General features: G+C 40.5%; 1 protein-coding gene across 1 annotated transcript in view; it reads left to right on the top strand.

Annotated features, from left to right (window-relative positions):
* Nucleotides 1-9,809, top strand: part of LOC126457578 (protein takeout-like) — a 137,632-nt gene extending 127,823 nt beyond the window's left edge. Inside the window, exons 5-6 of the mRNA XM_050094005.1 lie at nucleotides 3,703-3,855; nucleotides 8,440-9,809. Of these exons, the coding sequence (XP_049949962.1) occupies nucleotides 3,703-3,855; nucleotides 8,440-8,591 (305 nt within the window). The 3' untranslated portion in view covers nucleotides 8,592-9,809. The remainder of the gene's footprint in view (nucleotides 1-3,702; nucleotides 3,856-8,439) is intronic.
* Nucleotides 9,810-13,710: the final 3,901 nt, after the last annotated feature.

Raw genomic sequence — 13,710 nt, 5'->3', positions numbered from 1 at the left:
AAATGATGAAATGATTTCGTAGAGACTTCGAGGAATAAGGAAGAAAGATTAGGAATAAATCCCCGTCCCGTCGAGAACGTCATTAAAAACGATCTTGGGTCCCTTATTGTTCTTAGTACGTACTAATGACTTGCCACTCTGTATTCAACCAGATGGAAAGCTAGTTCTTTTTGCTGATTTTAAAAGTATGGTAATAACACCCATCAAACCGGAGTTAGCAGATTAAACTGTAAATAACGTCATTCAGAAAATTATTAAGTTGTCTGCAAGTGGACTTCATTAAATTTTGATAAAACGCAGTATGCACAGTTCTGTAAGGTAAATGGCTTAAACACAGTATGTACAGTTCTGCACAGTAAATGGCTTAACACCATTAATAAATACAGACTTTGAACAGAAGTCTGTAGCTAAGGCAGAATATTCCAGATTTTTGGGTGTGTGCAATGAGGAGAGATTGCATTTGAAGAAACTCATTGATGATCTACTGAAACGTTTGAGTTCAGTTGCTTAGGCTATTAGGGCTATTGCTAATTTTGGCGATAAGCGTATCAGTAAATTAGTTTTATATTCCTGTTTTCGTTCACAGCTTTCGTGTGGAATCATATTTTGGGATAGTTCATCAACAAGGAAAAAAGTATTCATTGCACAAAAGCATGTAATCTGAATAACAGCTGGAGCCCACCCAAGAACATCTTGCAGACATTTATTTAAAGAAATAGGAATATTCATGGCAGCTTCACGATATACATATTCACTTATGAAATATACTATTAATAATCTATTCCAGTTCAAAAGCAATGGCAATGTGCATAGTTACAGCAGTAGGAGAAAGGCTGATCTTCACTATCTTAGGTTAAATATAACTGGCATAGAAATGCGTAAATTATGCTGCCACAAAAGTCTTTTGTCACCTACCAGATAGTTTCAAAAGTCTGACAGACAGCCAACCAGCATTTAAAAACAAATTAAAACAATTTCATAATGAGAACTCCTTCAACTCAGTGAAAGAAGTTTTAGACACAAGTTTGCAATTTTACAATTATTTAAAAAACTGAATTACGTCATCCGTAAAGGAATCTTTTGTTAAACTGACACGTTCCCCATCATTAGGAAGTGTCGTGTTCATGATGTATAGAATAAGTATTAATCTAACAAAACTTACTCATACAAGATACGCTTTTCATGAGCGGTGTTTGCGTAATTGCTGATATTTGATTTATGGGCATAATGCCATAGTCCGAGGCAGAAAATTGTTCCTTGGATCACGGCTTCATGCCAATAAATTGAATATCAGTAAAATTTACTCAGTTTCAAGCAGCGTCAGCTCTGGTAATGTAGTCTGTGTTTCGACTGCTGTCACCGTCGTTTTCCTGAGGAGCAAACTACTGACTAATGGGACTCTTTATCAGGTGTTTGTAGGAATCACTTACATTCATATTCTTTTCCCTGAAGAATGAATCAAAAATATAGCACTTCACAAAATTAATTTACGTTTTCTTAAGCCTGAACTGTTCATAATGTGAAATACAGAGACGGAAATCTTGTACTCAAGACTGATAGATCTGTGAAGGACTATGGTGAAAAGCTTTTTCCTTGAAAAGTAAACATTCTTGCACATCCTTCAAATGTATTTTCCAGAGCATTTTGATCCCACTCTTCCCTGTAAAACTTTCATTGCATACTAATAAGGTAAGATATATCGATCTACGGAAGAGCTTAGTGTTTTAACTATGTAAACAGTGAGCTATAAATGATATCAGGGTCAAGGACTATATGTAGTCCGTCGTCACTGTACCTTCTACATTCCTCATTCACTGAACTACTTTCCTCCGTTAAGGATACCCTTCTCAAGGATCAAACCCCACGATGGACTTCATCCTAAATAACGTCTTTTACCAGTCATCAAACGAATTTGGTCTAAGGTGATACCAGATCCACACACCACATTAGTCATGCACGTAGAGGAGGAACTCTCGTGATCAATGTACATGAACTGATAACTAAAATTATGACTGAGATTGCAGCAGCATCCACCGTTCATATTTTTCGTGGAGTATTAAGTGCATAACATGCGTCAGATCCTTCTCGCCTTAGTCTCGTTCCAGACTACCTCTTGGGTACAGAAGCAGGGAAGGGATGAGCAGCTGCAGTTTTGAGCAAAATAGAATGTGGAATACAACTCAGGCTCACGTCAATTTGTGAAGTACACAAGTGGGAACACTTCTCATTTTTTTTATTATATCTAATTGGTCTACAGATCAAAAATCATGGAGCACTTACTGGGATACATTAGAGAGTGTGAGTAATTACCAGGCAAAAATGTACCATACACAAGAGTTTCCCAAATAGATTACCAAGGCGTGGGGAAACCAAAGTTACAATAAAACCAAACAACTAACACTGACGGTGGCGAGAGAAGTGCCGGCTACACTTTTTTCATGTAACCGAATAAGATGTGAGTATATAGTTTTAATACAGTACAAGTTTAAGATGGAAAACAGCGAAGGCTCAGTACCAGTAGACAACAGTATGTAGCGTAACCCCACATATGAGCAAAAGAGAGACGAAAATAGCTTACATCGTATTGCAGGTTTTTATTTAATACTAGCTGTATACGGCCACGCTTCGCTGTGACTCAGTCTGCTTTGATGGAAAAGAAATAAAAGAGAAATCACAGGTTTCTAATACGTATGGAAACTGAATATACGTCCTAATCTCCTCCTCTGCTTGTGTCTGTCGACCTATCCCTCCCCCTTTTGTTTATCCATCTCCCACTCCTTCCCCTCTCTGTGTCCATCTTCTCTTCTCCCCTCTCTCTTTCCATCTCCTCCTGCCCCCTCTCTCTACCTCTCTCAGTGCGTCACCTCCTCCCCCCTCTGTCTGTCCAGTTTTTCCTCCCCCCTTTCCCTCAATTTCCTCCTGGCCCCTCACTCTGTCCATATCCTCCTTTCCGTTTTCTGTGTCCATTTCCTCACAAACCTCCGTCCATCTCCTCTTCCCATCTCTCTCTCACCTAGAGCCTAGTTTTTGTTATTGCAAATTCAGATTCTGTAGCAGTATCCTAACCATAAACCAATAAGCCACGAATACAACTTTCTTGTTTGCTAACAACGTTTCACTATTGTATATTTTATACATATATCTATATATTAAAAAGTATATAGTCTATACGTGTTTAAACGTTTATTACAGTAATGTGTAAAAATTTGAAGTAAATCGCTAAAGCATATTCTGAGATTTTTGGTAACAATCTTCTGCTTTAGTATATTACATATGTATATTTTTTATTTTATATGTATTAAAATACACATATATTAAAGGAACATGTACCTAAAAACACGCCCGTATTTGAATTCAACGTTGTGTCAAAATTTCAAAGCTATTGATCAAGATAAACGATTTTGCACAAATGAACATATACATTTTTATTTATATAGAGCAGTTGTAAGGTTAAAATTAACCTTGCGAACAGTAAATAAGCTTACAAACAACACAAAAATGTTCATCTTAAATCCAATTTTAACAACGGCAGTGAAGAAATACAGGTGAAGTTGTTGCTGTAAATTGGCTGTTCATAACCCGCTACAGTTTCTAGAAACGGATTACCAATGGAGACACAGTGTTGGATAAAAAAAAATATTTTGATCAATCATAAAAGAGTGTGTGCAGAGTGAAGGCGAGACGTAATGTTGTTTTTCGCAGGTGACGTGACGGCCGTGTGGATCCTGTTCTACCACACAGAAGCGCGGCAGGACGGCAAGAGCTACATTGCCTTGGATGAGTTTGGGCTGGACGTCATCCCTTCGGATGTGAGCTACAAATTCGGTGAGCAGCTTGACGGTGACAATGAACTAGGTGAGTTCGCCTTCTCACCAGCAATGAGCTAATCTTGCCGCGACGAATAAACTGCTACAGAGATTCAGTTTCATCTGTCCTACTACCTACTACACTTTACCTGCCTCTCACTCCCCCCCCCCCCCTACCCTGCCTCACTCTATTTACACAAACACACAAACAGTTGTTGCATGGGGAGGGGGCCAGGATTAACGTATTCGAGTGATACTTTACTACCATTTCCTTATTCACGTAAGGCAACACGAGACAATAAAACGCGCACTATTATAAATGAAAATGTACTGCTTCACAGTACGACAAATAGGTTTAGCTCTGTAAAAATATGGTGTTAAATCTTTATTTACGAGTAATTTGTGTATGACTGTAGTAATAGAAACAGCTGCCATTAGATTAGATTTGCACTTCTTAAGGTGGTGAAACTGGAGCTTTTTCCAGAAAGAAATTTTTAAATATCGTTACATTAATTCAGCAGTCTGCACACTATAACGCAATCGTATGACACAGCTACACGTTTCAAGAGTCATGCTCTCATCATCTGCGCGTAGCAGTTAGGCTTTCATCAAGCAAATAAAAGATAAAACAATTACGAACTTCTCCCGACTGGTCAAACTGGCCATTCGGAACTTCTATGCTAATGTTTCGACAGATGAGATGATTGACATTACCTAAAAAAATTTCCTCAATTAGAAAAAATGGCTCGCGCCAGAAAACGGTAGTGTTTGTCGAGTTGCAGCAGCTGGTCTCGAAGTTTTGCTCTCGTTTAACGATAAATTTTACATCCACAAGAATGGTTTGGTAATGAAATGAAGCATTCTGGTCACGAGGGTGGATATTTTCAGCAATAACTTGGTAGAGAAAGTTTTAAGATCTGACAGTTCGTTGGTAAGTATAATAATTTATTATAAATATTACGTTGATACGTTGTCGTTCGTGGTGGAAATGAAGATGACGTTGATAAAATTGTCAGTATATTTAATGGGTTCGATGATGGAATTAACTCCACTGGTGAACTCTAAAATAACAGCCGTTTTCAAATTTTAGATCCAGATGTAATCAGCCATGGCGATCCACATGTTTTTAAACACTTCAGAAACATTACTGCAACAGGTGTTGTGATTACAAACGAATCGTGCTCTACACGAACCTGTAAATAAGCAGCATTAGAAGTTTTAGTGCGAAGGGCGGCGAATGTGCCAATTGTAATAGAAAAGAGACTGAACGACATAAACGTTACTAAGCAGGTAGTAGGGAACAACTGTTAGTATATAAATTTAAGTAATTGGTTTATACACTCGGAAAGGATGAAAGATTAAGCAGGACCAGCTAAGGATGGAAGGGGCTGGTGTCTGTCCCATGTTACAGAAAAATAACCGAGACATCTGCGAACACTCTTAAACCATACAATGTGAAGTTAGGCAGTCGAAGCGAAGAACTTAGTCAAATATAACGAGATACGAAGTATATCTGACGGACAGAAAAAATATCCTCGACGATATAAATAACACAATGTTGTCTTTAGATTACGCGATTATGGAAAAGCAGTAATAGTTCAACATGTTTATCAGACAGGCCACGTACTAAAATGAAGAGGTTTAAAGGCATTACATACAGAGAACAAAAAATAGAATCTTGGCCTACGTGAAGAACTCGATATAAGAATTCACCAGGACATAGCTCGTGTTTCAAAACAAATATCGAAATTTTAAGGCATTGTATCATTTATTAGATTCAACTTACAGCAATGATTAATACATCAAACAAAAGAACAAATCAAACAGTTTTGATTGTATACCATACACCGGCTGTCTTTTCAAATGGAAGACTGATGGACGACTAAGAGTGACTGAAGAACGTGTTGAAAGCATGAACCGAGCAAGGTGGCTCAGTGGTTAGCGCAATGGACTCGCATTCGAGAGGACGACTGATCAAATTCCCGTCCAGTCATACAGATTTAGATGTTCCGTGATTGCCCTAGATAGCTCTAACTAAGTGCCGGCATGGTTCCTTTGAAAGGGCGTCGCCGATTTCCTTCCCCATTCTTCCGTAGTCCGAGCTTCTGCGCCGTCTCTAATGACGTCGCTGTCGACGGGACGTTAAGCTCTAATCTCCTCCTCCTCCCTTGAACCTCTGAGAGAGTCTTTCACGCATAGCCCCAAGAAATCAGTTCGGAAGCAGTTCCAGTGACGTTTCTGTGGAGACTTTTAAGGAGACGTTTACAACTACGCCCTTACCGCTTGTGGGGATTTGCTAACCTCAAGATGTCTACACTGTGTGTTCACATTTCTACTCAGCCGAAATGTCTATTAACCACTCAAGACGACGCGATCCAGAAAATATTCGTCAAGCTGCAATGTTTCGTTTGCGAACTTGGCACGTGAACTGCGGTCTGTAGACTTGAGAGCTTGTAAGTGAGACCGCAGTTCACGTGCCAAGTTCGCAAACGAAACATTGCAGCTTGACGAATATTTTCTGGATCGAGTCGTCTTGAGTGGTTAATAGACATTTCGGCTGAGTAGAAATGTGAACACACAGTGTAGACATCTTGAGGTTAGCAAATCCCCACAAGATTTCACAGAAGCAACGAGACTCCCCTAAATTGAACGTTTTTTGTGCCATATCCTGGTGAAAAGTTTATGAGCCTTTCATTTTCGATGAAGCAACTGTCACTGGTGTTTCTAGAACTATGGCTCTTTCCCTATTTGGAAGAAGATGAACCACAGTCGATCTGCAAGAAACGAAACTGGAGCAGTTGTTCCTTCAATTACTCCAGACACATTGATTGCGGTTAGGGAAGAGCTTTCGTATCGGCTCGATATGTGGCCTCTGAGGAACGGTGCTCACATTGTACACCTGTAATAGAAACTGTTTGAATTACTCTTTCTTTTGACGTATTATATATAATTGTGAGATGAATGTAATAAATGCAACAAAGACTTAAAACGTCGATATTCATTATAAAATATCCGCTGTTTGATAATGTTTTTAACATTGAAACTGGAGGTACAAAGGATTCCTTAATGATTTTATGGAATTTTTCTGATATTAGTATGAACACAACAAAAACTTTTCATGCATATTTAACGTAAAAATACGCTACAGTAAGATCACAGTATGAGATATATGTGTTAGACGGTGGTACAACCAAATGATGTTATCTTTGGAATGAGAGGGAACAGTTGCTAACCGTTTACCTATTATTCAGGACAAGCCATTGTACTGGAAATCAACCGATGTAACAACAAGAGGACAGGGCTGGACACGTTTTTGAAGAGCACACACACTGGTGAATGAGCGTTAGTGAGCTGTAACAAAATAGGAATCTCCCTAATATTACTCCTACCCAACATGACAGTGTTCCTATAAAAATTTGAACAACAAAAATCAATTATCTTTCAAAGTGAAGTAAAACTCCACAAAAAAAATTTAATTGGGGGAAAATGATATCTTTCTCATGAATTGAGTGTAAGGTCTCTTGTACGTAATCTCGGAATAACTAAAAACATAAAAGTCCGAATGTTCTCAAAATTCACCATCACTAGATCTGGAATAACACAATATAACACGTTCATAAATGTAAAGAAATGCCAGCCAACACGCATTTGTCAGATTTAAAGCTTTCACGCAATTTAAAAGCCTCACCAATGAAAATCTACTTACTCTTTCCTGATTGGTCGTGATCTGTTGGGTAAATGGCGGACTGCAGATGACAGTCCACTCAGCAACACGTTACTGCACTGTTCGCATTTCATAATTTTCAAGTTACTTTATGATATGATAGTCGACTACAGGAACCACTTCAAAATACGTATATTTTGACGTTACAATCCGCGACATGCATGGGAAACAGACCGCTCAATGCACGGTAAACATAGAGTACAGCTGTTCCTACGTACCGTCGCGTCGTGCTTATTCATGGCGATATTCAGATTCTGCACTTATCTCCAGATTCCTTTGTTGCCGCTACACACAGTAACCTATCGATTACGTTCCAAAACTCAGCTCCATTGAGCATATTACATTAATTACGATTTCACATTACTATACAATTTTGTGCTCGTAGAAATATTTAACAACACAACGGCAGAAAATGAAAAACAGCAATTCCATAGACAGCAGTCACAGAACGTAGAAACGCAAAACCGGCACTATTGCAATCTCTTACATGATAAAAGGGATAAAGATACATAGAACTAAAGTAGTATCTTCACTGAGATGGAAATGAACGGAACGACATTTTAAAGTAAGAGAAGGGCTTTTTGTATAAGTTATGACGGCTAATTTACATATTCAAGCACTTCTGAATGATAATTTACTCACAGACAGCCAGACGATGAGCGCGCATGGTTCGAAACGCGTAGTTGTGCGTTAACATTGCTTTATTGTGTGCAGTATGCTGAAATTAATTTACTCTTGGAAATCTTAGTAAGACCTGCAAAGGTGTTCACTATTGCAGCGCTGTCCCAGTAATATGTCCTCTCCGCTTGAGTGTTTCACGCGCGTGCTCCTTTTGCACTGCTGTGCCACCATGCTGGAGAGGCTCGCAGTTACGTTTCCAAATTTGCCTTGCTCTTGCTCTGCCCACAGGTACCGCCATGAACATGTTCCTGAACGAAAACTCGCACGAGATCTTCAACCAGCTGAAGCCTCGCACGACGCGCATCTTCAGTCAACTGTTCCGAGACGTGGCCAACCAGGTTCTCGGCAGCTTTCCGGAAGACGTGCTGCTACCAGAGTAGGGGTCACCGGGACACTCAGCACTCAGTATTTGGCATCAAGAAAAGGCGGCTCGTCCGCAACGACATGTCTGTCGTGCTCACACTTGAATCGGCTACGGTCACAGCGACAGTACAAATCCTTGTTGTTGGCAGTTCATGTCACCACACAAGTAGGCTGTTACTCCCACACGTGTGCCGCTCGAGTTACAGACGACGAAGAACATTACTGTGTTCGCAATACCGCTTTCTTTATCTATACTTATCAGACTGCTTGCATTACGCTGCCGTGGCAGATGCAAGTAATCTGCGTTATAAATAAAGAGGGGATGTGATAGTAAAAAGTATTACTGATTTTCCTTCCAAGAAGTGCATCGACGCTTATTAAACAGAATATATCTGGTGTATTTCGTTACGGAGTGATAACTGCCAACAGCAACAAACATGTCCCTTCATCAGAAAGTTATCTTGGTAGACATACTGATATAGCTTATAACGCTTAATGCAGCTGCGGTACAAATATGTGTTATTCCGTTGTGATTTTAATACAGCTCAGGATTTATGAATTTTTATTATTTTATGGCGGTATGAAATCGTATGGCAACCTGGCAAAAAAAAAAAAAAAACAAGTCGAAAAATGGCACCTTTAGTTCGCGTCACAGAACAATATGTGTGAAGTGCCACAACGTACACGAAAAATATAATGGAATTTACTGCCAACAATATTTACCTGAAATTTGGAGGATGCTTATATTATTTCAATATAAGTTTTATATAATTAATTTTGTAAGTCGAGTACTACATTTTTTTAACTGTGTTACTGATCTTGTCGGGGTGCGATTTATAGACCTGCGAGTCAAAATATTTTCCGAAAAGAATGAGTTTTACAACATCAGTTTATCAGCATTTGCACTGAATTAAAATGTTTACATGTTAACGTTCATATACGTGGATCATAATGACAAAGTGATCGAAAGTTTATTAATAGAACACGTATGAAAGAATGTAGTACTGTACTGCTGCAACGATATTAGTGACGTAGATAGCAACCAACCGCCAACATCACCTCTTTTCGTGCCTAACAGTCAATCATTTTGTTATTTTGATCTAGATGTAGCAAACACCTGTAAATAGCAGTACTTTGTATGAAATACGTATGTTCAAATATTGTATGTCCTATCTTTGGGCAATAATTATGGCTGCAGTATGCCTGGTAAGCATGGAAATACAGTTTTATACTGATACTATTTCCAAAATCCTTTAACGTTACATTTTAAGCAGCTATAAGAACTCCTACATGTTTATTTTTACAGATGAATCATATGGAGCGATAAAACTATTGGAGCAGTAACGAGACGCTACTATCACAAATCGCCATGTCGGATATGCAATATACCAACTGGAAACACGTCAAATATTGTCTGTAGGATCTTTAAACCTTAGATATTAATGAAAATACACTAGCATTCTCCTGAAACCTAGGGAAATGGAAATTAGGGGAATAACTATTGGGTTTTCACTAGCACATCGTGTGCCCAAATTTCGCGTTTATTAGGAACAGATTACACTACACACCCACACCCCACCTGTGCAGTTGAAGTTTCTGACAGGGTAGCGCTCGGCTTAGAGCTGGTCCATTCGAATGCTGATGATGGAAGAAACTTTCATGGTTGCTATTCTGGCGTATTGGATCGTAAAGTTCGGCGGCCCTTTTGCTGGCAATCGAGAAGAGAAGGTTATACGCTGACGCCAAGTTCCACCCTCCCCCGTTCCTTCATCATCATCACTATCATCGTTATACAAGACAAACAACATTACTCTAATCTCTCCTCCACTACAGTCATCTGCACTTAACAGTTACGTATAAGAAAAATCTCTAACACTTCGCGAAGGAAGAAAACCCTTCCGGCTGTGCTGCAGAACCAACACTTGACAGTCCCCCAGCGAACGACGTCCCTAAAGTTTACTTTTACTTTTTAAGAACAGATTGTAGCTGAGCAACTTACCGTTAGAACCTAAGCAGTCAGTCATCCACGTCGAATAACCGTCCGAAAATCACACGCTGACTAGCCAATCAAATAGATCTTGAACATTTCCTCATAAGGCAAATTTGGCTCAGTTCAATGAAATGAATAGCGCATCCTGCTTCGGTATCGTAGGAAAGGTTTGCGCTAACTCACCCTGCTCTCTTCCACAGCTCTTGAAATTCCAGGCGGCGAAAATGAAAGGAGGCTTGCTGCGACAGTCGTACATATTAACGGGCCTCCGGGATTTTAAATCGATATCCTACCCAGTATCCGATAGTGTTGGGTGATGGTAACGCACGGGAGTTCGGTCAATATGTATGTTACTAAATGTCTGCCCTGCAACAGTCGTCGAACTCAAGACTAGATGAAAATTTCTTAAATCTTGATGCAGCGTCAGCGTCTGCTAAATCAGTATTCCGACAAACTGGAGCTACAATCGGACTTTATTATACTTTTACTATCCATCTGACAAGAGATTAGCATATGTCTTTACGTTTGCCTGGCACCCATTTCAGAAAGTAACATTCAACCAATTACGCTGAAGAGCCAAAGAAACTGGTACACGTGCCTAATATCGTATAGGGCGCCCGCAAGCACGCAGAAGTGCCGCAACACGACTGGCATGGACTCGGCTAATGTCTGAAGTAGTGTTGGAGGGAACTGACACCATGAATCATGCAGGGATATCCATCAATCTGTAAGAGTACAAGGGGATGGAGATGTCTTCTGAACAGCATGTTGCAAGGCATCCCAAGTATGCTCAATAATGTTCATGTCTGGGCAGTTTGGTGGCCAGCGATAGTGTTTAACCTCATAAGAGTGTTCCTAGAGCCACTCTGTAGCAATTCTGGACGTCTGGTGCGTCGCATTGTCCTGCTCGAACTGACCAAGTCCGTCGGAATGCGCAGTGGACATGAGTAGATGCAGGTGATAGGCAGGATGCTTACGTACGTGTAACCTGTCTGAGTCGTATCTAGATGTATCAGAGATCCCATATCATCCCAATTGCACACGCCCCACACCATTACAGAGCTTCCATCATCTTGAAAAGTCCCCTGCTGATAAACAGGGTCCAAGGATTCAGGGCTGTCTCCATACCCGTACACGTTCATCCGATAGATACAATTTGAAACAAGACTAGTCCGACCGGGTAGCATGTTTCAAGTCGTCAATACTCCAATGTCGGTGTTGAGGGGCCCAGGCGAGGCGTAAAGGTGTCGTGCAGTCATCAAGGGTACACGAGTAGGTCTTCGGCTCCGAAAGCTCATATCGATGATGTTTCGATGAATGGGTCGCCTTCAGACACCTGTTGATGGCCCAGCACTGAAATCTGCAGCAGTGTGAGGAAAGGTTGTACTTCCGGCACGTTGAACGATTCTCTTCAGTCCTCGTTGGTCCCGTTCTCTATGGGACTTAACATCTGAGGTCATCAGTCCCTATACTTGTGCGTCTTTACATTTCTCTATATTTGAATATGCATGCCTATGCTAGTTTCTTTGGCGCTTCAGTATGAAACAAAACGTTATTACAAACAAATTCAATATACCGGGTGATCAAAACGTCAGTATAAATTTGAAAACTGAATAAATCACGAAATAATGTAGATAGAGACGCACTAATTGACACACATGCTTGGAATGACATGGGGTTTTATTAGAACCCAAAAAAAATATAAAAGTTTAAAAAATGTCCGACAGATGACGCTTCATCTGATCAGAATAGCAATAATTAGCATAACAAAGTAAGACAAAGCAAAGATGATGTTCTTCACAGGAAATGCTCAATATGTCCACCATCATTCCTCAACAATAGCTGTAGTCGAGGAATAATGTTGTGAACAGCACTGTAAAGCTTGTCCGGAGTTATGGTGAGGCATTGGCGTCGGGCGTTGTCTTTTAGCGTCCCTAGAGATGTCGGTCGATCACGATACACTTGCGACTTCAGGTAATACCAAAGCCAATAATCGCACGGCCTGAGATCTGGGAACCTGGGAGACCAAGCATGACGAAAGTGGCGGCTGAGCACACGATCATCACCAAACGACGCGCGCAAGACATCTTTCACGCGTCTAGCAATATGGGGTGGTTCTAATAAAACCCCTTGTCATTCCAAGCAAGTGTGTCAATTAGTGCGTCTCTATCTACATTATTCCGTGGTTTATTAAGTTTCCAAATTTATACTGAGTTTTTGATCACCCGGTATATTGACATTATTGCTACATATTATGTTCTCGTCGTTGTATTCCTTAGAGCCGCGTACGGCGCAGCAGCCTGCCGCACTTGCGATGACATCTAGCGTAGCGCTACAGTTCTCGTCACCACACGAAGTCCGTAAGGAGTACCTCATGCAAATAGAAACACAACAGAACGTGCTCCGTAATAAACCTTCATACATAATATAGTTTTAACCATCCAAATGACCTTTCTATTGAACTTTAACAAAACGCCAAACTACTTACGCTTGTTCATTTATATATCAAGCTAGTACGTGATTCTCCTATTAATCATATGGTGAATCTTAGCACATGTCTGGCGCCGTTGGTTTGCGGTCGTAGCGCGAGATGCTTGCACTCGCCGACTGAACGAAACGGCCAGCGAACTCGACAGACAATGCTGTGGTCTGTTAATGGTAACGAATATGTAAACTGCTACGGCCAGGCCTTCTATGGCCTTGCTGCTGCCGCACTCTCTTAGTCTTCCAAATATGAAACAAAAAATACGAAAAATAAAAATAAAAACTAGACCCTAGCCAACTACGTAGGAGGCCAGGGACCAGAGCCTGCGTAATCATTTTATTCCCACTCATGTAACTGCACCTAAAAAGAAGTCTGGGATTTTTTTTTTACTGGCTACCAGTTTTTAAGTAAAAATTTGTCAATGGAATAGAAGGAATTGTCCAGGTTCAAATGGTTCAAATGGCTCTGAGCACTATGGGACTCAACATCTGTGGTTATAAGTCCCCTAGAACTTAGAACTACTTAAACCTAACTAACCTAAGGACATCACACACATCCATGCCCGAGGCGGGATTCGAACCTGCGACCGTAGCAGTCGCGCGGTTCCTGACTGAGCGCCTAGAACCGCTAGACAACCGCGGCCGGCAATTGTCCAGGAGAA

Source organism: Schistocerca serialis, chromosome 2, assembly GCF_023864345.2.
Source record: "Schistocerca serialis cubense isolate TAMUIC-IGC-003099 chromosome 2, iqSchSeri2.2, whole genome shotgun sequence".
NCBI classification, from domain to species: domain Eukaryota; kingdom Metazoa; phylum Arthropoda; class Insecta; order Orthoptera; family Acrididae; genus Schistocerca; species Schistocerca serialis.
The sequence above is the reverse complement of the archived record's forward strand: the minus strand, read 5'-3'. Positions and strand labels throughout refer to the sequence as shown.